Source organism: Zootoca vivipara, chromosome 8, assembly GCF_965207765.1.
Source record: "Zootoca vivipara chromosome 8, rZooViv2.hap1.1, whole genome shotgun sequence".
Classification (NCBI taxonomy): Eukaryota; Metazoa; Chordata; class Lepidosauria; order Squamata; family Lacertidae; genus Zootoca; species Zootoca vivipara.
The window spans coordinates 6,405,309-6,429,328 of NC_142591.1; the positions used below are offsets into that span (position 1 = coordinate 6,405,309).

Consider the following 24,020-nt stretch of genomic DNA (forward strand, 5'->3'; position numbering starts at 1 on the left):
ATAGGATTGCTCCCTTAATGGTTTTTATTTTATTTTTGAAAAATTAAATAATTTCTTTTCGGTTTGTTCCTTTGACTTAATCAAGACTCAGTTGCAACATAGAGCTAACCACTTGCCTTAAAACAACAAAAAGGAGACATGGTTTATATATTAAGAATCTACAAACATTCTTAAGCCTAACACTAAAAGTTCTCTGGGCATTTTTCCAGGAGTATATATTTTTTTCTGGGAATATTACACATTTGAGTTTTGTAACAAGGAAAAATTGCTATAACCATAGATTAAATGTAGAATCATTTCAGTGTTTTGAATTGCTTGTCTGAAGAGTGAAGACTCAGTCGATAGGCTAATTTCTTATACAGAGAATTGCAAAGGGAATTTTGATGCTGCATTTTGAAGGCCTTGGGACGCTGCTTGTATGTATGTTTTCTGCTATTTCCACCTGGGAATTTCAAGTAGAACATTTAACAAGAATTCATAAAGTGAACTGTGTGATGTTGGTTGTTTTGATCAGCTGATCACACTTGCTAAAGGGGATCCTTTAAAATAACTTGAAAAACACATTGGTCCATGTGGCCACATACAACTCTGTTTTTCATTTTGACTGTTTCAATATTTTCTATAAATTTCTGATTTATTTCCAAAGAACTTTTGCAAATCAAAGTTCTCTAACAAAGGTGTTTAGACCAACATCGTTAGTTAATGTAACAAACAAAACCAGTGACTGTGAACTTATTTGTATCAAACTTAAATGTACTTTACTGTTTACTATGAAGACCATGACGTGTATGATTTAGTAATTTAACATCGTATTGCTTTGTAAATTTATGAAATATTAATTATAGTGCAGTCCAAAGATGGGGGGGGAGGGGAATATGAGAGTGGTTATATTATTCAAGAGCGTGGCTGGATACCTCCAGTTTGGGTGTGTGTCAGGGGGGAGGTGGACCTTCAAATGCTCTCCATTTTGGTAACAATGGCTTGGCCAGGGCATTGGGGGAGCCAGAAGTTGGGAGGTTGCTTCTGACATTAGATCTCTGTCTCCAGCATAGGAGGTAGTTGATCTGATTTGTCCTAGGGGCCCTTAGGATTGCATTCTAAGTGCCTTAATTTTTACTCAAACAATAATTCTAAACATGTCACGTGCTAAGAGTTTCAGCCTACTGGATTTTAAGGTATATCTTTTTTCTAGTTGGGAAAATAGGAGAAGAACATTGTAGCGAACAAATTTTACCTGCTCTTAAAAACAGGACAATGGTTTAATTTGGGGGGGGGCTTCTGTGGGGCAGAAAAGCAGGTTGTCTGACTGCCAACAGCTAAAAGGCCTTTTCTTTCCTAGCACCACTGCTTCAATAATCTTTGCAGTGCCCATCATGTTTCTGCTGTAAGATCTTCTCCCGTGAAGGAAGCGTACCTGCCTGAATTTCAGTGTGAGTTCTGACAAAATGTGTTTAAAGAAAAAAAGACTTGAGAGACTGTGTTCATGAAAAGCAGTGCACTTTAAAATAGCAAACATTATTTTCAAAGATTATTAAAGAGCCCTTTCTATAAAGAGCCTTACCCAAAGTGACATTTCTGAGCTGTCGCAGTGGAGAAGAAGCTGTGCTATAACAGTAAGACGCTTTGGCCAGTGAGTTCTGGTGGAAAGAACCTACCGGTAATTTACTATACAGATTTCTCTAAACATAATACTTTAAGATTGCAGTTTTATGTTCCTTCCTTTGACAACGCGCACCCCCCACCCAAGTATTTGGCCTAGCTAAATCACGAACTTCTTGAAATGTTAGTAAGCCTCCAAAATATTCAATCTCATACTCATTTATGTCATTAGTTTAATATATTAGCATCACTCCCTTTGTTATTTAATCCACTGGGTTTCTTTCGAATTCCCTATCTGCACTGTATGTTATATTTTCCTGTATTGAAGAATGTACTGTTAAGTGCATTTGGACAAAATGTTTTGGCACTGACAAATATTGCCTAGCTAAAAACAAAGTGGAAAGTGGAAGAATTTTAAAGAAAAATCATGAGCCTGAATAAATTCTATTGCATCTTTTCATACTTTTAACATATTGTGAGAGGCAGGCGAGCAATAATGATTTAGATTATCAAACTAGCTTATTACACAGCAAGAGTTTGGGAATACAAAAGATGTCACAATGTGAATTATAAAGCATGAAAAGGCTTTAAATATGCAATTTTACAGTTTTCTATCATTTAAAAAATTGAATTAACTACTAATGGATTGCTTTACAAGTCGTTTTAATTTTTTTCCAGAATACAGAGGGGATGTTCAAAAGATGCAGAATGGAATGAGTAATTCTTTCCGCATAGGAGAGTCATTTGCTCTGCCCAAGTGCCAAGCACAGGGCTGGCAAGGGGCTTGGTGCAGAAGCTCCCCAGGGCCTCACAGCCAGCTGGTGGCTGGACCTGGGGCAGCACTGGGGCCTGGCAAGTTTGGTTAGGCCGTGGGGCAGAAGTTCGCACCCCTGCTCTGAGACCTGTTGCAAACTGATAGGACTGGTGGTACTGACCGTTCCTTGAATACGAAGGACGTGCTGCTAGTTTTCTCAACATCAAGTATTTTAGTTCAAGTCTTTTAAGAAAGGCAGGCGGGGAGACTCACCAAACTCACCCAGTAATTTGTCTTGTTCCCACAAAAAAATATATATGCATGCATGACATCTTTTAGGTAAGTTAGAACAATAGATTGAAGAGAAGCAGGTCGGTCCTGTAGTCAATGTAGGCTGGCTTTCTCAATAGTACAACTGATCAATGACGACGACGACATTTTACAAAAGTACATTAGCAGTCCATCCAAAAACGTCGTGTGTTGCATTTGTTGAACTCTCATCTGACTTTGGGGGGAAACATTTCAGCCAATTCACTGGATAAATGACAAATGGCTGCTGTTCTTTATAATGATGCAAAAATTGGAACTGCACTTGCAGGCTGTCTTTTATATTCAATATTTACATAAAGGGAGTACAACAGTCTTGTATTTTGTCCCCGCTACTGTTTTTTACGTAATAACCCTCATACAAGAACTCTTTTCTCTCCCTGACTCCCCTCAATTGATAATCGAAACATTCAAATGGAGAAGATTGCTTCTCCAATATGAAATTTATTGTAAGCGGGAAGATTTATAATAAGAGCAAAGTGGTGGTGTTTCTTAAAAGGCATCAGTGGGTCCCGAACGGTCAAACGGTGTTGCTTCATTTTTGTGAAAACACCCTGTGGCACACACCCATTTGAAAGCATTTAAAATGTCACCTGCCCATTCATTGGATGCTATAAAGACACTTTATTGTGACCCTTCGGTCATCATTTGTTAGATATGACAATAAAAAATTTTGTTGCTAAAATTGTCTCTTGCTTTTTATATGGTGCAGCAACTGGAGTAGCTCTGGGTAAATTGGATACACAGTCATACCTTGGAATTCGAATGGCTTGGTTGCCGAATGCTTTGGCTTCTGAACGGGGAAAGGGTGGGTGGGGAAGCCTCTCAGGTTCTTCCGGTCTGCTGCACATGTGATCAGGGTGAAGGAAGGGAGTTTTGATACCCTGTGATTATTGCTTTAAGCCTTTTAAAAATCCATTTCAGTTGGAATGGATAGGGAGCAAACTGCAAACTGGTATGAGGCAGTCCCCAATAGTTTTATACAAGCTACAAAAAGAGCGAGTGAAAAGTCACACTGGCGCAGGAATAAAATGCTGTTTATTTAATATCATTTAGAAACCACTTTACTGTTTTTAAAAACACCTTAAGCCGTAACAATATCAAGCATAAAATATCGGGGGGGGGGGTGAATAAGGATTGAAATGTGGCCTTGGAAACATGCTGAGCTCATCACTATTTTCAGACAACTATTCTGTTGAAATTCAAAATAGAGGAAGAATCTTTCTCTTCAAGGACTTTAACCAACCAGCTCCCACCACAATTGCCCTTGTTCTGTTGAAGAGCTGCTTAGAGCTCTTCTCGGCTGCACAGCTTCTGGGGAACATGAGGGCTGGGTTTGCCTTCCTTTGCTGCACTTGAAGGGATGTGGTTTTAGGCCGAAAGTGCATAAATGTTGGTTTACTACATTACATTTTGCCTGTTTGCCTGCGTTCCCATACCAAAATAGGAGATCCAGTGCTGGTCAAAGAAAATACTAATGCCTTCCTTACCATGGTCTGTCTGTGAAGGACTGTGTTCTACTGATAGCAAAGGAAGCATGAAGCACCTGGTGAAATATTGAAATCTCAGTGTTATTATATATATATATATATGTAAACTGGGCACGTCTGTTGGTTTCCACTTTTCACCAAAATCGCTTGAGCGATAGCGATGAAATTTGGACACAACGTCACATGCCACTATGCGAGTGTTCCTAGCTATATGGGGTATACAAGTGGCACACCTGTGCAAGCTAAAACCCTGTTTTTAGGACCTAAAAAGTAAGCCAGGAGACCCTGTTGAGCCTGCTGGGAAAAGAACCAGGTTACAAAACATCGCCCTCTAGTGGTGGCTACACTGGTACTGCAGCTAGAAAACCTTCGCCCTCTAGCGGCGGCTACACTGGTACTGCAGCTAGAAAACCTTGGCTCACCTTTACAGACTAGGCCGAATGGAAGTGGGGACTCGCCTGGGTGGGGGTTGGGGTGGAGGGGGTGGGATACGTCATGGATCGGGACAGGGTTAGGGGGAATCACAGGGATGAGCCACAGCAAAACGTGGCCGGGCCAGCTAGTATACTATATTTTTAATCTTTGTTGGAAAGCTGCCCAGAGTGGCTGGGGAGACCCAGCCAGATGGGCGGTGTACAATTAATTATTATTATTATTATTATTATTATTATTATTATTATTATTGAACAACTGGGTTGGGGGGGAATTACTCAAATTTTGAAAAAGAGGATAATTTAATTGTGATGAAAATGAATCTGAACAAGATTGCAATGGAATTGAGACCTGCTAAAGAACGCTTGAAATAGATTAGTGATCTTATTAACAATTGTGGAACTGAAACTATGATGTCTTGGAAGAGGAAGTCGTTGAACAAGCTAAAGTTCTTTTGATTCTTGCAGTCAGTACTATGTAGTCACTGTGGTGAACAGAAAACTGATGAGCTTTTAGTTATTTATCTGAATAATAGGAAGTGGTGCTCATCTTGCACTCTTATCAAAACCCTGCATAATTTTCATGTAAAACAATTTAGACTGCAATCCTATGTAAATTTACTTTGGAATAAAATCAATTGAGCTTGATGGATTCTACTTCCGAGAAGACATGCAGGCAAAGTGCAATGCACTAACTAAATCTATGCACTTCGTAAAGATCCAAACTTCGTATCACTGTTGCATTATACAACAGTATGTCAACTAAAATTAGTGGGTTTCCAGCAGAATAATTAAATTCAGATTCAAGCTCCTAATCCGCCATGTCTCCCTCCACCAGCCTCTGCCCGCAGATAAATTCAGATTCAAGCTCCTAATCCGCCATGTCTCCCTCCACCAGCCTCTGCCCGCAGATAGACATTCGCATTACGCCACTGACATAAAGCTCTGTTCCACCAGCTCAAAAGTGTGGGCAGGAGGCAGTAACCACCAGTAGTAGGCTTTCTGCCAGTGACAGCAGCACACAGGCAGCCCAAAAATAGGGCATGGGGGGTGCTGATCCAGTTCAGGACCCACCCCTGGATAGCATTGGATCCCATTGCTAGGCCAGCTCCAGGCTTTTGCCTGGCCCTTCTGCCCCAGCTGGCATGAGTGGCAGGGCCTGTGGGTGCAGTACTCATTGGGCCAGAAGAAGAAGAGGAGGAGTTTGGATTTGATATCCCGCTTTATCACTACCCTAAGAAGTCCCAAAGCGGCTAACAATCTCCTTTCCCTTCCTCCCCCACAACAAACACTCTGTGAGGTGAGTGGGGCTGAGAGACTTCTGAGAAGTGTGACTAGCCCAAGGTCACCCAGCAAAAAAAAGGCAAAAGAAAATCGTCTTGCGAAGCACAGCCATAGAAACATTCATCTTGCGAGTCAACAAAAAGATCGCAAAACGCTTTCGTCTTGCGAGTTTTTCGTTGCGCGAGGCATTCATCTTGCGAGGTACCACTGTATGTGGAATAGAGTTTCTCCATTGGTAAAGGTTCTGTTTTAAGGTAAAAAATGTTCCTTACGGTTTTGTATTTCCTGATAATTATAAAAATTATTATCGAACAGTAACACGGTATCAGCTAATTATATATGAGGGATAGATATTCAAAGAAAACTTAAACTACAATAGTATCTACGACAAATTAAGACCCAATTTGGTTTGAAGGCAGCTGATTTGCTTGTAGATAATTTGCCATGATTGTCACTCCAGCTCACTGCCTTTCCATGTCTTCGAAAAGGCTAATTCAAACAGCCACACTGTTAGGTATTTGATCTGGGGAAAGATAATAGTAGGGGAGTTTTTTGTTCCTGTTGCGCTCAGCAATGCAGCTGGTAATTTCATCAAGATTCTTGCGGAATTTCCTCATGGCCTCTTTCACTGGCTTCTCTATGAAGTGTTCATCTGGATACATCCCCAGAAACACCTAGTTGGAGAAGAAATCACAAAACGTATCTGTTGGGAAATGTCTAAAAGAAATAATGCAGCTAATTTTGACACACTGCAAAAATAGTTCCTTCCTCGTTCTGGAGGTGTGTTTATGGGGAATGTTAACAGGCCCCAAATTTTGGACAACTCATCAAAAATGTTCTAAAAGCACTATGGAAAAACATGGATTTCCAAGCTAAGCATTGACCCTCAGTTTTGGCCTCATGCATTATGACTGAGATATATGAGGGGAATATCTTAGAAGTTTCATAGAATCATAGAGTTGGAAGAGACCACAAGGGCCATCCAGTCCAACCCCCTGCCGAGCAGGAAACACCATCAAAGCATTCTTGACATATGCCTGTCAAGCCTCTGCTTAAAGACCTCCAAAGAAGGAGACTCCACCACACTCATTGGCAGCAAATTCCACTGCTGAACAGCTCTTACTGTCGGGAAGTTCTTCCTAATGTTTAGGTGGAGTCTTCTTTCTTGTAGTTTGAATCCATTGCTCCGTGTCCGCTTCTCTGGAGCAGCAGAAAACAACCTTTCTCCCTCCTCTGTATGACATCCTTTTATATATTTGAACATGGCTATCATATCACCCCTTAACCTTCTCTTCACTTACTTCGTTCTCTTGAAACTGACTCAAGGCCCAAACAGCACCAAGATGCCAACAGGAGCGCCCTCTGTCCGGTAAACTCTCAACAATATACTCAATGGTGACACTCCCCTTTTCTGTAGGTGGTGGGCGACGCATCGTTGGAGGGGCGTTAGGAATCCAGGAACACCAGTCGTACTGGGAGATAACAGGACAGAGCCAGTAAGATATAGGAATCTCTAGGAATCATAAGGGGTGCTTGTGTGGCTGGAAGACACTCCTATTTATACAAAAAGGGTTTTCCATTGTAGCTTCAGTCCCATGCAGCACAATCCCACATTGGAACATGTTTTTGAGGGCTGCAACTAGAAGGAGGAGACATTTCCACTTCCTCTTTGTGAATGCAGGATGAGCTAATATAAGAAGTCATAACTGAAAAGTCATGAAATTTAGTCTGGAATGGGGGCACTGTTTTTTTCTTCTTCCCCATTTCTGCCCCCCACCCCCACCCCCGTGACTTACTCTTTAATGTCAGGCTGGTGTTAAAGGCAGTGGAGGGAGTGGGGAGTAGAAAACCCTAATGTCTAATACATTTTCTTTGCAGCAAGTCCTATGTATTCAGTAGGGCTGACTAAACCTGCCTTGGATTGGAATTTGTGGGGTAAAATAACTTTATGATGGTTTCTCTATTGGAAGGATGTACTGTAAGGAGCAGGCATACTGCTGAAATGTGACTTAGCTGTGACACCAACACAACCCTATGCATTTACTCAGAAGTAACTCCCACTGCATCCAGTGGAACTTTCTTTTGAGCATGCTCAGTACTGCAGCCAACTACCTATCATTAGCTATCCTGTGTCCCACCAATGTAAAGAGCCAGCAGCTGCCACTAGCCTGAATAGTTCAAAATAATGCCCCAGATTAGCAGATTATCTTTAGGAAAAATAATGCCTAAAGAGAAAATGGGCAGCCTCCAAGAGAACAACAAGTTTAGCATCAAGTGAGAATTGTGATTCGGCAACCTGCCCATTCAAGCAATGACAAACCTAGACAGCATCTTAAAAAGCAGAGACATCACCTTGCCGACAAAGGTCCGTATAGTTAAAGCTATGGTTTTCCCAGTAGTGATGTATGGAAGTGAGAGCTGGACCATAAAGAAGGCTGATCGCTTAAGAATTGATGCTTTTGAATTATGGTGCTGGAGGAGACTCTTGAGAGTCCCATGGACTGCAAGAAGATCAAACCTATCCATTCTGAAGGAAATCAGCCCTGAGTGCTCACTGGAAGGACAGATCCTGAAGCTGAGGCTCCAATACTTTGGCCACCTCATGAGAAGAGAAGACTCCCTGGAAAAGACCCTGATGTTGGGAAAGATTGAGGGCACAAGGAGAAGGGGACGACAGAGGACGAGATGGTTGGACAGTGTTCTCGAAGCTACGAACATGAGTTTGACCAAACTGCGGGAGGCAGTGCAAGACAGGAGTGCCTGGCGTGCTCTGATCCATGGAGTCACGAAGAGTCGGACATGACTAAACGACTCAACAACAACAACAACAACAACAACAACAACCTGCCCTTTCACAGCAGTTTCAGTTCACATGGTGCACTGATTTTATGTATCAAAAGAAACTCATAAAATGCAGATCCCTAAAACAGAACTCTACATGAACTGCACTATATATCATGATGTACCAATACATGAGGTATTTCCCAACATGTAAAGACGTGATAGGTGCAGAAACCATGCATGTTGATCGTGGCAACCATCCTCCTTTCTCATCTTCTCAAAACTGTTATGTTAACTGTTGCAAATAGCGTGGTTTCCTGTACTTCACAGATGTGCCCTCCTCTGCCCTCACCACATCTCAATTCTGAGCATTTCCAAAGCCTTCCCTTTATTTTCTGGTGAAACTGCAGTCGGATTATCTCTAATCTACTGCAACCCCTCCTTCCTCCCTTTTGTCATTTTCTCTCTCTTCCTCTGTCTGGTATGCCTCTGGTTCACATATCATGTTAATCTGTGGTTTAAATAAAAGTGAATTAACAGCCTGTGCCTTATTGTTCCATTTGAACACAGCACAATGCTTTAACTATGGTGTACTGATCTTAACGTTCAGTGTGAACCTCTTCAGCAGCAGTCAGCAAGGTTTACCTCGCCTGGGCCGGTGCAAGCTATGATTTAAGTGTTTCATTGGCCAAGTCCATGCCAAGCCAAATTGCCCACCAAGCAGCAAAGTTGCTAGGCTGGGAAGTAAAGTTGGCTTTCATCACTCAGCTGCCCTTGCTGATGCTTTTCTTGAAGCTGACACCAGGGCTAACTCTGCCAGCAGGATCCCTCCCCGCCCAGCCTCCTTCAATTCAAGCTGAAGCTCGGGCTGGGCTTGAAAAGGGAATTTCTTTCAACCTCACAGACATTTTCACTGGTAGATACTTGATTGGTGGTGCTGGTGAATAGGTTTTATGCCAGGCATCCCCAAACTTCGGCCCTCCAGATGTTTTGGACTACAATTCCCATCTTCCTCAACCACTGGTCCTGTTAGCTAGGGATCATGGGAGTTGTAGGCCAAAACATCTGGAGGGCCGCAGGTTGGGGATGCCTGTTTTATGCATTATGAAAAGACTTCTTTTAAAAAAGAGACCTTATTAATGTGTTTTTAGGATAGGATCGTCACACAGGTGCTGTTGGGTTTCCTTTATCCCATTCCTAGCTTTCTCGAGACTGGTGCCCGCCAGATGTTTGGGGACAGAACTGCTACGTATCAGCCCAGCCCAAATCACCTGGAAGACTAAATTTGGGTTAGGCTGCTCTATGCCTTTTAACAGGTACTCAGGTGACCCTACCATTCCCATCGTTGATATTTCTTTATCAAACTGTAGACTATCTGGACTGGTGTGTAAACCCACTGCCCAAGTTCAAGGACAGAATTGCTTCCAGACAAACTGTACCTGACCAAAATTTACTGCTGCGTGTTGTGCAGATGCTGTAAAGATCACGACGGTGAGATATTCTGACAGCTTCTGGCGTGTCTTTATTGTCTTAGGAAATCCTGAAAGAAGAAGAAAGAGTTAAATTAATAAGAGTAGTAGTAGTAGTAGAAATAAACTAACTAACTAACTAACTAAAGGAAGGCTGTGGAACTTTTCTGAATTCTCACCCACCTGGAAACACACCATCATTTATTTTTCACTGTCCCAATGTGGAGAGAGATTTGCCAATTGTGTTATTGAGCTAGATCTGATCCTATAGTTTGCATTGCCTGCATTGTATAATTGTGAGTGTATGGCTTAGCCCCCCCATATCCCTGGGATGACTTGCTTAAAATGCTTTTTTTTCTTTGCCTCTCTCTGTGTGCCAAAGGGTAATGTAAACAAAACAGGATGCCCAGCTAAGCTATCAAGGCCAGATGACTGTCTTGTCTGATGCTAGCAGTCTGACGCAAAGAGCAGCAAGATAGTCAAGGCTTGCGTGCGTGACCCCCTTGCGTGCACACATTTACAGGGAGGGGGAAAGGAGCCCAAAGAAGTGTATAAGAAGCTTTGCAATTTGTGTTTCTCTACTCCTGTCGTGAGCTTGACCACCAGGAGTCTCTTAAATTTAAGAATTAAATTCCTTCTCTGGATTCAACCCCGGTGTCATTATTGGCTATCTCTGTCCTGCCTGGGCGCAACTTAGGGACCCTTAGTAGCTGATAAGGCTACATTTTGTGTGTGGTTGAGACTGGATGGAAGGGGAGCTTGCCTGCTCTTGATGGGGTTAGACTGCCTCTGAAGGAGCAGCTACAAAGGTTGGGGCTACTTATGGATCCTTTTCTGTTGCTTGAGCCTCAGGTGGCCTCAGTGGTGCGGATTGCCTTGACTGGTAGTCCAGGTCCAGCTCTGTCTAGGCAGGGACAGCCTAACATCTGTTGTCTATGCTCTGGTAACCTCTAGGCTGGATTACTGAAATGCGGTATACATAGGGCTGCCTCTGAACACAGTTTGGAAGCTTCAGATGGTGCAGAACTCAGTGGTCAGGTTGCTCATCGGGGCAAGATGGTTTGAGCAAATCCTGGTCCGGCTGCACTGGCTGCCAATTAGCTTCAAGGCCCAATTCAAATGCTGCTTTTGACCTACAGGTGAAACTTGGAAAATTAGAATATCGTCGAAAAGTGCATTCATTTCAGTAACACAAGTTAAAAGGTGAAACCAATATATGAGATAAGATGCATGGCATGCAAAGCAAGATATGTCAAGCCTTGATTTGTTGTAATTGTAATTATTTGTCATTAGGCGGGTCAATTATAAATGGAATGGAATTAATGAAATGTAATAGCGATGTTTATTTTTGTTTATGTGGAATTTCCAAATGAAAGCATTTGTAAAAATTAAAATAAAAATGAAAAGAAGAAGTTGCATTACTGAAATAAATGCACTTTTCGACAGTATTCTAATTTTACGAGTTTCACCTGTATAAGCCTTAAACGGCTCAGGACTGCAATGCCTTTCTCCATATTAACCGACCCGGAACCCGAGATCAACTATGATTAAGCTAATTTAATACAAAATAATACATATAAACCAGCCTACCAGATTATGGACATTTTTGTATTTTTTAAATGTTTTGCACTAAATTCAATGATAGTGCCCAACCCTATGCTGCTTTCAACCTGATTAGTAAATAAAATTTGAATGCAGAAAGAAAGAAAGATCTGGATTGATATCAACAATATATCGATTTGACTTGGATCTTAAAATGTTTTTATTCACTTTTTTTAAAAAAGCCCAAATTATTTAACTTTTATCATACATTATTATAGTGGGTAGAATAGGGATGAATAAAAATGTCCCTAATGCAAGTAAATGGTAGAACACAATTAATGATTTCTTGATATTTTTGATATATTTTTCAAGAGATTAGCAGATACTTTATCAATTATGGCAATGCTCTTGTTTCTTTTACAGCTGAGGTTCAGAGCACATATATGATATATTGAGAAACACTTGTGCTAACAGTAATTTTGATGCATGTCCTGCTACTTCTTTTGTTATTAATATCTTATTTTCCATAACTTTTGAACAGGTTGATAAGAAAGCATTGCATACATTTCAGGTTTTCTTCCAAATTTCCATTTACTGTATTCCAGGAGAAGAATGGATTCATTTGCTGGAAATTTTACATCTCTACCTCAGTTTCAGATCAAAGGAGGAATGAATTTCTGTTCATTAGCCAGCAATGCCACAGGACAGAGAATCCGGCTAGCAGGTCTCACCTGAAGCCTTGGTTCCTCTCAACCCATAAACATAGACGTCTTTCACAAAGGCCTGGAGTTCTACGTCTTCACAAACCATCTCTTCGCTATCATAATAGATGTCAACAACATCTGTCACAAAGCTGCAGAATGAAAACAGCAAGGAAAGTGACTAAAAAGCTTTTACATTCTCTTGAACTGCCCCATCACACAGACACATATGACTTTTGTCAAAAATACAACTGGGAAGTGCGGGGGGGGGGGCAGGTCGCAAGCTTTCACAATATCTGGAAAAATCTGTATTTCTCTGTAGAAAAACAACAGCAGGATGATTTGTATGTCAATATTCACCACCCCGTTAGGTTAGAGCAGTGTTTCCCAACCTTGTGCCTCCAGCTGTTTTCGGACTACAATTCCCATCATTCCTGACCACTGGTCTTGCTAGCTAGGGATGATGGGAGTTGTAGTCCCAAAACATCTGGAGGCACAAGGTTGGGAAACACTGGGTTAGAGAAAGAATTAAAAAGTCTGGATGAATGATATTTTGAAATTTTCCTTAATGGTGTCCAATGGTTCCCCACCCACCCTTCCCATCTTGCTTCCACACATTTCTGTGGGTGGAGCCAATATATTTTTCAGAAGCAGGTTTATAATTGTGTGGGGAAGCTTCATGAGTAGAGAAGGCTCCCTGTTTCTGATCTTTACCCTCGAACGCATAGAGGTCACTAAATTACGTGCCGATGGCAGCATACCCCTGCTTCTCTTGTGTGTTTCCTTACGCGTGAGAAGTCTAGGGCTAATGTCAACCCTGAATGAGGCAGAAAGATAATTTCTGTCATGGATAAACTCTGTGTCTTCCGCAAGGCATTACAATGTGATTTGTTACAACAGGGAGCAGCAGTCTGTACCAAGGTGGCATCCTGATCTGGCTAACAGTAGCAGACCTTGGGCTACAGGAACATGGAAATGAGAGCCGCCCGTGCCAAACCTCGCTCCCAATATGGCAAAAAGTCCATTATATGGGGCAGCATGGAGCCCAATAAGAATAAAGAGCTGGCAATGTCCATTTCTGATCCGTGATTTGTCCGTTCTCCTTCTACCCCTGGTTTCTGTCAGAAATGGTCAGTGCCAACCAGCATAACACAAACAAGTAAGGAAGTGGGCAAACTCCAGTTGTTTGGCTATCTGAATCAGCCACTTGTGTAGCAAGGTTTGGGTATAATTATTTGGGTTCAGGTAACCAAGGTTTTAGAGAATGAGAGCTCTGATAGTGTGTACAGGATAAAGTACACCTCTTCTTTTCATGCTCAAATTCAGGTTGCCATAAACGTGTTCTCCCACTCCTGCTTGACTGAATTATCTTAGGAGAACCAACATTCTCATGCAGTTTGTGTGTTGTTGTTGTTGTGGTTTAAATTTTTGAAGGTAAGAGCTGTCCAACAGTAGAATGGTCTCCCTTGGGAGGTGGTGGACTCGCCTTCATTTGAGGTTTTTAAGCAGAGATTGGATGGCCATCTGCCATGGATGCTTCAGTTGAGATTCCTGCATTGCAGGGGGTTGGACTAGATGACCCTTGGAGTCCCAACTCTACAATTCTAAGATTCTCTGATTTTATACCACTCTTCATCTGGGGATCATTTATGTCATAAAGGACGTGTTTCATGTTGCCAAATCTCAGGTGCCAAGATTTCTACTTCTGGCCCTGCAGGCAACCCAGCAAAGCCATGGTACAAATCTTTATCTCATGGTAAACTGGTTATCTGTATTAGGCAGGCAGCTAGGTCCAGAGAGATACTCCTAGAAATATAGTATGAGTGGATCTGGATAAACAATATGAGCAAAGCAATGTTGCGAATTTCGGGCTATAAGGAAGCCTTTTGTGGAGGTAGGTGGCAGCATAGCTGCCAAGTCTCCCGTTTTCTCCGGGAAACCCCCGTTTTTCCAGCTGTCCCCAGCCGAAAAAACAGATTTTTTTGTTTTCCCCCGGTTTATTCTGGTGCGGCGGCCATTTTGGAACTGGGCGGAGCATGCTCAGAAGCGACTTTTGATGCTGCTCTGCCCAGTTCCAAAATGGCTGCAGTGTGACTTCTGGTGCGGCAGCCATTTTGGAACTGGGCACAGCAGCATCAAAAGTCACTTCTGAGCATGCTCCGCCCAGTTCCAAAATGGCCGCCGTGCTACTTCCGGTATGCTAATTTCAGTCCGGTCCCTTATTTTTCAGAGAGGAACTTGGCAGGTATGGGTGGCAGAGTCATGCCTATTAGACCCTTCTAAAATGGTGCCTATCAGGACCATCCCCAATACTGGTCCTCCGCCAATAATTTGAGTCATGTGTCACAGAGCAAAACAAAATGTATTCACTATGACCTGGTGGCCACGTGACAATTCTCAGCTCCTTCAAAAAGCACCTTGCGTGGAACGTTGTTAAAAGGAACATGCAATAGGTACCGCTAGATTCACACTTCCAAGATCTCGGTTAGATCTGTTCTCGATTTCCTGGTTCTCAGTATGACAAAATAAAATCTATTTCAGACCATCTCCTACCTCTGTATGGCTTCCCACACTTTGATGCCATCATCCCGATAAAAGTAGTATGGAATTTCCTCCGTGCTTTCCATGCCTCTTGCCTTAATTTCTTCGGGGAAGCACAGGGAACTGTAGGTGAGGTGCTTCATCGCTCGCTGGAGTATCTGCGCAAGCCCTCCTCCTCCAGTGGCATTGGCCTTTGGCACCCAAAACAAGTGTCAGAGAGCATTAAGGAATGGAGGCTCCATAGGAGAGGTGCCAACTTGAATAAAACATGTGGGGACAGGTCATTGAGCACACACAATTTGAATGGCAATACCCATCAACTTTGGGAGGGGGAAGCCCCCTCAAATCTTTTATTGGGGGGGGAAGGAACCTGGGCCCCTAAGAGTTGGCTCCTGTGTTCCATAGCCTTAAATATGAGTGCTCTTAACAATGGGGAGGATTTTGCTGCACAAGGGGATTTGGAGAGGAGGGCCTAGGCCACACTGGAGTGAAGTTTCAATACCTGCATCACGCAGCTGTGACATAGGGCACATGGATCCACATGGAGTGGGATTAGTGCCATTGTAAACCTCCTTGACGGACACACATGCTTAAGGCATGGCCGTTCACCACTTGCAAGTCCTCCAAAGAATGCATGCAACCTTGTCAGGCCGAGCAAGAAATAAGGACGTGCGCTTTCCTTTACATAGTCATTGTGTGAAAATTGTATTTATTGTTCCCTTTACAGAATAAGAAACCTGGCAGCTAAGTGGATAGTAAACGTAATACGAAAGACACTGGAATAGGTTATATCCAATGCTAGAGCTACTCAGAGTAGACCCACTTAAATTAATGAACCTAAGTCAGTCATGCTAGTCCTAAATAGAGCCAGCATAAAATCTCACTCTGCAGATTAACTGTTTAACTGCAAATCAGTATTTGTAATGGTATATGTTCGCTTGTTTTAAAGAAGCCAAGTGTTACAGTAACTGGAGACTGGAAAGTATGCAATTACGGTAACTGGAGTCCAAATAAAATTACTTTGGGGAGATTTACCGGAGAGATTTTCCTTCATGTAAAAGGCATGGCCGTTTGAGGGCTTGTGAAGGATGTTTTTCTTTAGGTCAAACCCTATGGATTATTCTCTTTGGTGCATTAGCTTGGGTTTACTTTATTATTTTACGGTCTACTCTAGCTTTGTAATTCCATGCCCCTATTTTGAGTTCTGCCTTTTCTTTTCTGCCAAAGTCCAATACAAAACAAGCAGCACGCAAGGGCACCAGATTCAATCAAGTTTCAATCAAGTATTATTAATCCAAAGAGAAAACAATAAGAGAACTTGATTGAATCTGGTGCCCTTGCGTGCTGCTTGTTTTGTATTGGACTTTTGAAGAAATTGGCAGCATTAGCCCATTATATCTGTTTTCTTTTCTGCCAGCATTGTGTCAGCTGCATGTTGTCCAGACTGGCTATTCAGCCTTGCTATTTTGGCTGCTCATATCTGCTTCAACTTGGGCATCTCTTTGCTGATAAGGTCTCTACCAGCAGCACCTTTACAACTTGTATTTCAGAATAAAATCCACGGAATACATAAAATATGCATACTGTGCTGTGAGCCTGCCTTAGTCATCCTGGTGACTAACTTTTATGGGAGATAGATAGGGAAAACGTGGGCCTGCTGAGGCACTTGGTGGCTTTCTGAACCTCGGACCACGACACGTTTCCGAGCACAGTTCAAAGTGTTGGTGCTGACCTTTAAAGCCCTAAATGGCCTCGGTCCAGTATACCTGAAGGAGCGTCTCCACCTCCATCATTCTGCCCGGACACTGAGGGCCAGCACCGAGGGCCTTCTGGTGGTTCCCTCGTTGCGAGAAGCCAAGTTGCAGGGAACTAGGCAGAGGGCCTTTTCGGTAGTGGCACCCACCCTGTGGAATGCCCTCCCATCAGATGTCAAAGAGAAAAACAACTACCAGACTTTTAGAAGACATCTGAAGGCAGCCCTGTTTAGGGAGGCTTTTAATGTTTAATAGATCACTGTGTTTTATTTTTCTGTTGGAAGCCACCCAGAGTGGCTGGGGAAACCCAGCCAGATGGGCGGGGTATAAATAATAAATTATTATTATTATTATTATTATTATTATTATTATTATTATTATTATTATTATTATCATCTTTCTATGCTGTCTTTCAGGATCAACGGCCATTACGCCTATATGACACCTCTTGAAGAGTTCTGTGTTATCAGCTTCTATTTTTCATCCAACTTAGACAAGGCAGTACAATCTTTGCATGCTAGCCTACAACCAGCAATGAACTAAATGAGAACTCAATGGGTTGAATAAACTAAGCTCAAACATGACTAGACAGACTTTATGATGGTGGTGAACTCAGCTGGGATGGGGTCTGCTCTGACTTTGGAGTCACAGTAAGGGTCAGATTTACAGACTGAGCCTTGCTCTTGAGTTCCCAGGTGGCAGGTGTAGCTCGGACTGGCAGCTTTGGCTGAGATGTCAGTTACGTGCTGATGGAAGAGGGAATCTTGGTACACTGTAACTCCAAGGTTAGACTATTGTGTTGTGCTATACATGGGCTATATTTGAAGACAGTTTGGAAACTTCAGCTAGTGCAGAATGTAGCAGACTACTTATTGATAGGTAAAGGTAAAGGGACCCCTGACCATTAGGTCCAGTCGTGACCGACTCTGGGGTTGCGCGCTCATCTCACATTATTGGCCGAGGGAGCCAGCGTATAGCTTCCAGGTCATGTGGCCAGCATGACAAAGCCACTTCTGGCGAACCAGAGCAGCACATGGAAGCGCCGTTTGCCTTCCCACTGTAGCGGTTCCTATTTATCTACTTGCATTTTGACGTGCTTTCGAACTGCTAGGTTGGCAGGAGCTGGGACCAAGCAACGGGAGCTCACCCTGTCACAGGGATTCGAACCGCTGACCTTCTGATCAGCAAGCCCTAGGCTCAGTGGTTTAACCCACAGTGCCACCTGGGTCCCTGGGACTTATTGATAGGTGTAGCCTAATATGTTGCTTGTACATACCGGTACTTGCTTTGAAGCAATCTGTCCTGGCTGATAGTTTTGGTTCCAGGCTCATTTCAAACATCTCCATATACGCACTTATTATGAGAATCTGAAATCCATCTCATGGAGAGGCTAGAACAGCAGCAGGGCCTCTTAGCAGCCCTATATTAACAGAATTTCCCCTTGAAGGAAGCTTGAAAAGTCCCTCCCTCCTGATCAAGAAGTGAAAACCTTTTCATGCCATAGAACTCATTTTTGGTTTGGCCCTCTGTGATTTGTTTTAAGTTGCCCTATTGCTTTTTGCTGGCTTTTGTTGGCAGTGTTGGCCTTTTGAATTTTGTATTGTGTTATTTTTACATTTTTAAACTACTGCTACAGATTCATAATGGTTTATACCTATTTTAAATGAATAAATTTTAAACCCCAAAGAGTTGGGGGTAAGTTATGGAGAAAAGTCATTGAAAGAACTATGTGGAAGGCATTTCCTTGAGGTAGAAACTTATGCAATCAATCTCACCTTGTCAAAAAGGCCATATTCACAGATAAGCTGTTCTCGGGCTTTTGTGTTGATGGCTATTGTAAACCGCACATGGGATACCAAGAGCTGTAAACCAGAAGAGAAAGTAGATAAGAATGAAATATTCCTTCATTGCTAACAATGGAATATTATGGGTTCCCAAAACAATTTGCTTTCAAATAAGGAACTACAGCTTTAATATAAACTATGTGTATGGACATTGAAGACAATTTCAAAGCATATTCCTTTACAATTTGATAGATGCTGCTAGATATCAGATCTGCAGTATGAGAAACATACAGTTTATACTGCCAAAAGGCTTTCAACATGTAGGTAGTATTCAAGCATGTTGGACTGCACTGCACCAGAATGGAAGGTAAAATAGGGTTCTCCAGCAAAATAATACAAAGACATTGATTTGTCAATTTGGGCATTTAAGAGAAGGATTACGGGTGCACATAATTCAGACCAATTATACATAGTGTTCTTGTCCAAGGGCACCTCAGGGCGCATTCTTTAACAAGGTATGAACCATTAATCCATCTTCATCCTACACGTTACTTCCAGCTTCAGAAACAAATCCACTTGAATACTCTATCATCTATCTATCTATCATCTATCTATCTATCTATCTATCTATCTATCTATCTATCTATCTATCTATCTATCATCTATCTATCTATCTAATACTGGTCAAATTAAATGGCTCAAAGACAATTAAAATGGCCAGTTGTTGTTGTTTTTTAAAAAGCATTGCACATAAGAAAACTGTTTAACTGGGTTATCTCAGCCTTTTCTTAGTGGAATATTTTAAAAATGAGCCGTTTTACAATTCAGAAGTGGTAACTTCTTTTTGCCACATCTCATAGAGTTGGGACAAATGATCATATATGTGTACACACACACACACACACATGATCATTTGTCCCAGCTCTATGAGATGTGGCAAAAAAGTTACCACTTCTGAATTGTAAAACGGCTCATTTTTAAAATATTCCACTAAGAAAACACACACACACACATGCATGTTCTAGTCTTATAATGATAAAATGCTGCTGTTTGCCTCATCTGCCTTAAATATACAGGGGCTCTCTAGTCTGTACAATACCAAATATTACCTTTGTTAACAATACATTTAACAGAAAATTGCAGGTCTTGCAGAAACAAAACAATCACCTCTGATATCCACATCTTCCTAGCACCCAAATAACCCACCTTAAAGAGAGGATGGACAGAAGGTAGTTGCCGGAACAAGGCCACTCCAAACACTTCAGAAATTAAGTGAGTCCGAAGGAGATGAGTAACAGTCTGATGTATGTGGAAATCAGAAGAACGTACCCAAATTTTGGCCAATAACCAGTCATACTTTGCATCTGAGGGCAGGAAAATAGGATTCCCTGGCTCAGGAGCTTGTTTTATCTGGAAAGTGTAACAAAATAGTTAAAAATTCTTTCAATAATGAAAGATTATTATTTTAGTGGGTAAAACATAGATTACCTGGATTGCAATAGGGACAATCTTCTTCGCTAAATTCTTATATAATAAGCAGACTGGAGCAGACAGATATTGCACAGTGCAGGGGTCAGTCTTATTGCCTTCAACACCATCCAGAAGTTCATAATCCACTATGAAAATATTCCCTTGCTGTAGGAAAATTAAAAAAAAACATGCACACCTGTTTACTTTGATTAATGGGTTATTCCATGAAAATGCCAACCTACAGACTCAGCTTTCATTTTTGGACATCGTTAACATGTTCTGTATCATTCTAAATAGAATTTTCAAGAGCTTCATATGGCAACATTATTTTGAAATTGGAGTAAACAACCAGAAGTGTGCAATACAAGACGACTCAGAATTTCTCTACTCCCCACCCCCCAGGAGAATAGGTTATTGATAGCTTTACTTTCTCATTTGGTGAAATGGCAAGAAATTTTATGAAAATCAAACGAGCTTAAAGGCAGCATAACATATATGCTGCTTGAGTGTGTTACATTAGTTACAAAAATGCATACTCCTTCCCACAACAAATGAAAATAAAAATCTATGTTTTAGCTACATTCTCGTCTTTGAGATTCTCAGCATTAAGAAAATGTGGTGAGATATTAACTGAAATATGTTTTACATGCAACATTATTTGTGACCAACAAAACATCACAATGTTGCAACTTACATAGCATAAATGTGTTGTCATGTGTCCTTTAAGCCTCTTTTTAGGAGCATCAGATTTTCATCCCTTAGAATGTGCTAAATTCTTAGGGCAGCAATCCTATGCCCAAGAAACTGGATTAAAGCAACCAGGTTAAGCCAAAGTGAAGTTGCACCGGATCGAAAAACTGTTCAGCAGCAGGATAGCTGCTGTTGTTCTCCCGAAGCAAGGCAGAAGCAAAACAAGCCTTAAAGAGTGTTCTACGCTGGGTTGTTAGGTCATACGGCTGAGCTGAACAGGGTTGAGATCCAGCCTTAGTCTCCCATCACTGATCCTGCCTACAGGACATCCCTTTTGGGGGGGATTAGTATTATTATTATTAGGGTATTATTATAAGACTGAAATAAATCCATTCTATATTTATACCTTTATTTCCTCTTCCAGAGTCATATTTCTCTCCAAACTGCATTCTACCATTTCTGTAGTCACGGGAAATTTCTTTGGTAACTCTGTGCACTTTTGGATCAATACAGGATTGCACCCGTTCAGGAACTGGTATCCAAACATAAAATCTTCTTGCCAGTGCTGCATCACATACTCTAAAAAGAGGAGAAAAAAGAGAACGAAACCCAAAGACTATTTTTAGCAGAAACCCTTCCAAAAAATAATAACTATTCTATATTAAACTATATCAAGTAAAACAAAAATAAAAAACCAAACCGAAAAAAGGAAGGCAGAGCCTGAAAATGAGGTTCAGGGTAAATTTATTTAACAACATGACATGCCCAGCACACATGCTGTCTTCATTAGAAGCACTGGGAGAGACTGAGATTACTAGATATTAAAATACTGTTACATAAAAAGCATACATACACATAATGGGCTCCTTTGCTAAATTGTTCTACATATATAGCCCTGTCTAGTTGCTGATGGAACCAAGTAGAGCAGGAGGTCGAACTACTGAGCTTGCCAAATTCCAGTGAGCAGGAATGGCAGATGGACTGAGGTCCATTTAGTGCTGTGAGAATGGGGATGCTTGCCAAGGGCAGGGACAGCAAACGTTTTGAACAGGGGGCCGGTCCACTGCCCCTCAGACCTTGTGGGGGGGCGGACTTTTTGGGGTGTGTGGGTGGGGAATGAATGAATTCCTATGCCCCACAAATGACCCAGAGATGCATTTTAAATAAAAGGACACATTCTACTCATGTAAAAACACGCTGATTCCCGGACCGTCCGTGGGCCAGATTGAGAAGGCGATTGGGTTGGATCCAGCCCCCGGGCCTTAGGTTGCCTACCCACGGTCAAGGGCATGCATAGGCAAACTCAGCCCTCCAGATGTTTTGGGACTACAACTCCCATCATCCCTAGCTAACAGGACCAGTGGTCAGGGATGATGGGAATTGTAGTCCCAAAACATCTGGAGGGCTGCGTTTGCCTATGCCTGGTCAAGGGAGTGGATACTGTGTGGTGATTAAGTGGGGATGACGCAGAGGCTGTGGGGGAGTTGAAGCCCTCTAGGACTCCCTTTAAAGGCTTTTTGAAACTGACACTAGTTCTGCAGTGGTCTTATGCAGAGCTGAAAGTAAGGATGGGGGAGAAATTCGATTAGGGACAGCTCACCCTACCTAATTTGCATTTTGCAAAACAATATGTCTTCCTTCAGAAAATCCACATGACTCGGAATATTGCAGTCCAGATATCCAACCAAGTATTGCATACAAGAATGTGCATTCAAGTGAGGAAGACGTGTTCAGAACCGAGTTCAAGGTTGCAAAGATGAAAAAGTGAGAGAAACTGACATTGACAGATTTGCTCACCCCTGGCTAAAACTTGGATGGAGGACTATCCTCTCACTTTCAAGGTGCTCTTAACAACCTTAAGTCAGGCCTTAAATCAAGATAAGGGCAAGTTACCCCACAGTTTTAAGCTGAAATCTGCACTCTAGTTTTGAAAACTGCACGAAAAACTGAAGCTTTCTGCTTTTTTTTTTTTTTTGCTCGGTTTGTTTGCTGCTCTTTCCTCCCCTAAAAACTAAAATATACACTGACTTTGAGGTGAAAGCTTAGTGGACTTTTCTGATTCTAACTTGTCTTTCCCCACTAGCTAGGTCTCTACTGTGCAAAACTATTAGGGGCGGGTGGGCTGTTTTATACCTCATCTCCAAAGGTTTATTGGTTTACTGTGGCCTCTCAAGGCTTCCCTGCTATGGTGGAAATGAAAACTCTGTTTCTACAGGCTTATCACTCCATGATTTGGCTCCTGAGATACACGTTTACAGGGTTTACCTCCTAACACACATTGCCTTTAGTGTACACCATGATTACAGTACGGTATAAGCTGATGCTCTAATTAAATGAATAAATTTGCATTATTTACCTTTAGTTTCTTGAGTGCCCTTCGACTTGTGCAACCGCTGGGTACATAAATTCTAATAATTATTGGCCTAACACATATCCCAAAGGTTTTTAGCTGAAAAATGACTAAATGGCGTCCAAACTAAAATTTTGGTCAGCAACATAAAAATTAATTCATCTTGTGATGCTAGTGTCAACAACTGCAATCGATCTTACCAGAAATTGTATTGCTTATTCTGACAAAGATCTTCTCAAAATCTGCAAAGTCACTCCAGGAAGATTGGAACATATGCATGAAACGATTCACATAGAGATTTTCCATCCTAAAAAAACCCAAAAATACTGTGAGGTCATTGGCTGTAATCTTATTTGTTTCATTTTTCTCCTTGCACACTTTCCCCATCACGTCTTTACTTCTGTATGAAATGTTCGGAAATGAAGGACGTAGATTTAAATGAAGGGGAATAAATCTAGAAACTAAATCTCACAAGCGAAATGGTGCAGTGTTTTAGAACATATTGGACATTGATACCACTTCTAAATCATCTTGTGTTACCTTCCATAGAACTGCACCATCATTTCTCAGGAGACATTTTACTGAGTATATATCTAAGATTTTTCTTTTTCTAATCCTCCTAGAAAAACAAGGTTGAGTTGCAAAAGTTTTGCTGAACATTATCCACCATTTTTAATGGGAGCTGCTATTTCTCCATCACGATTCTCTGGAACACCAAGTCCAAGGCATCGTGGAGGATAAAAAAGGCAAATACCATCTATGACAGTATTAAACTAATTGGATTGGATGCAAACACAGCTGGCACTGCAGCAGAAGCAGCAATAAACCTTATGAAAAACTGTATTAATAGCACTGCCAGTGCTAACTGTGAGTCCCATCACTGAGAAACTGTTGGAGAATTACTCCTCCCCTTGGAGACATTTGGTGAAACGGCCACCAATTTCTCTGCCCATTAACAAAGTGGAGAACTTTAAGGAGTCATTTCCACACAACTCTACTTCCAGTTCACCCTTTAATGTAGTCCTGTGCATGCAACTTACTGCTAAGTGAAAA

The 24,020-nt window shown here is 41.7% G+C and overlaps 1 protein-coding gene across 1 annotated transcript in view; it reads right to left on the reverse strand.

Moving 5' to 3' along the window:
- Positions 1-6,230: 6,230 nt before the first annotated feature.
- Positions 6,231-24,020, reverse strand: part of ALOX5 (arachidonate 5-lipoxygenase) — a 35,825-nt gene continuing 18,035 nt past the window's right edge. Inside the window, exons 5-14 of the mRNA XM_035103519.3 lie at positions 23,168-23,274; positions 21,024-21,196; positions 19,946-20,092; positions 19,664-19,867; positions 18,449-18,535; positions 14,932-15,110; positions 12,409-12,530; positions 10,106-10,206; positions 7,187-7,357; positions 6,231-6,559 (exon numbers count right to left, since the gene is read on the reverse strand). Of these exons, the coding sequence (XP_034959410.1) occupies positions 6,380-6,559; positions 7,187-7,357; positions 10,106-10,206; positions 12,409-12,530; positions 14,932-15,110; positions 18,449-18,535; positions 19,664-19,867; positions 19,946-20,092; positions 21,024-21,196; positions 23,168-23,274 (1,471 nt within the window). The 3' untranslated portion in view covers positions 6,231-6,379. The remainder of the gene's footprint in view (positions 6,560-7,186; positions 7,358-10,105; positions 10,207-12,408; positions 12,531-14,931; positions 15,111-18,448; positions 18,536-19,663; positions 19,868-19,945; positions 20,093-21,023; positions 21,197-23,167; positions 23,275-24,020) is intronic.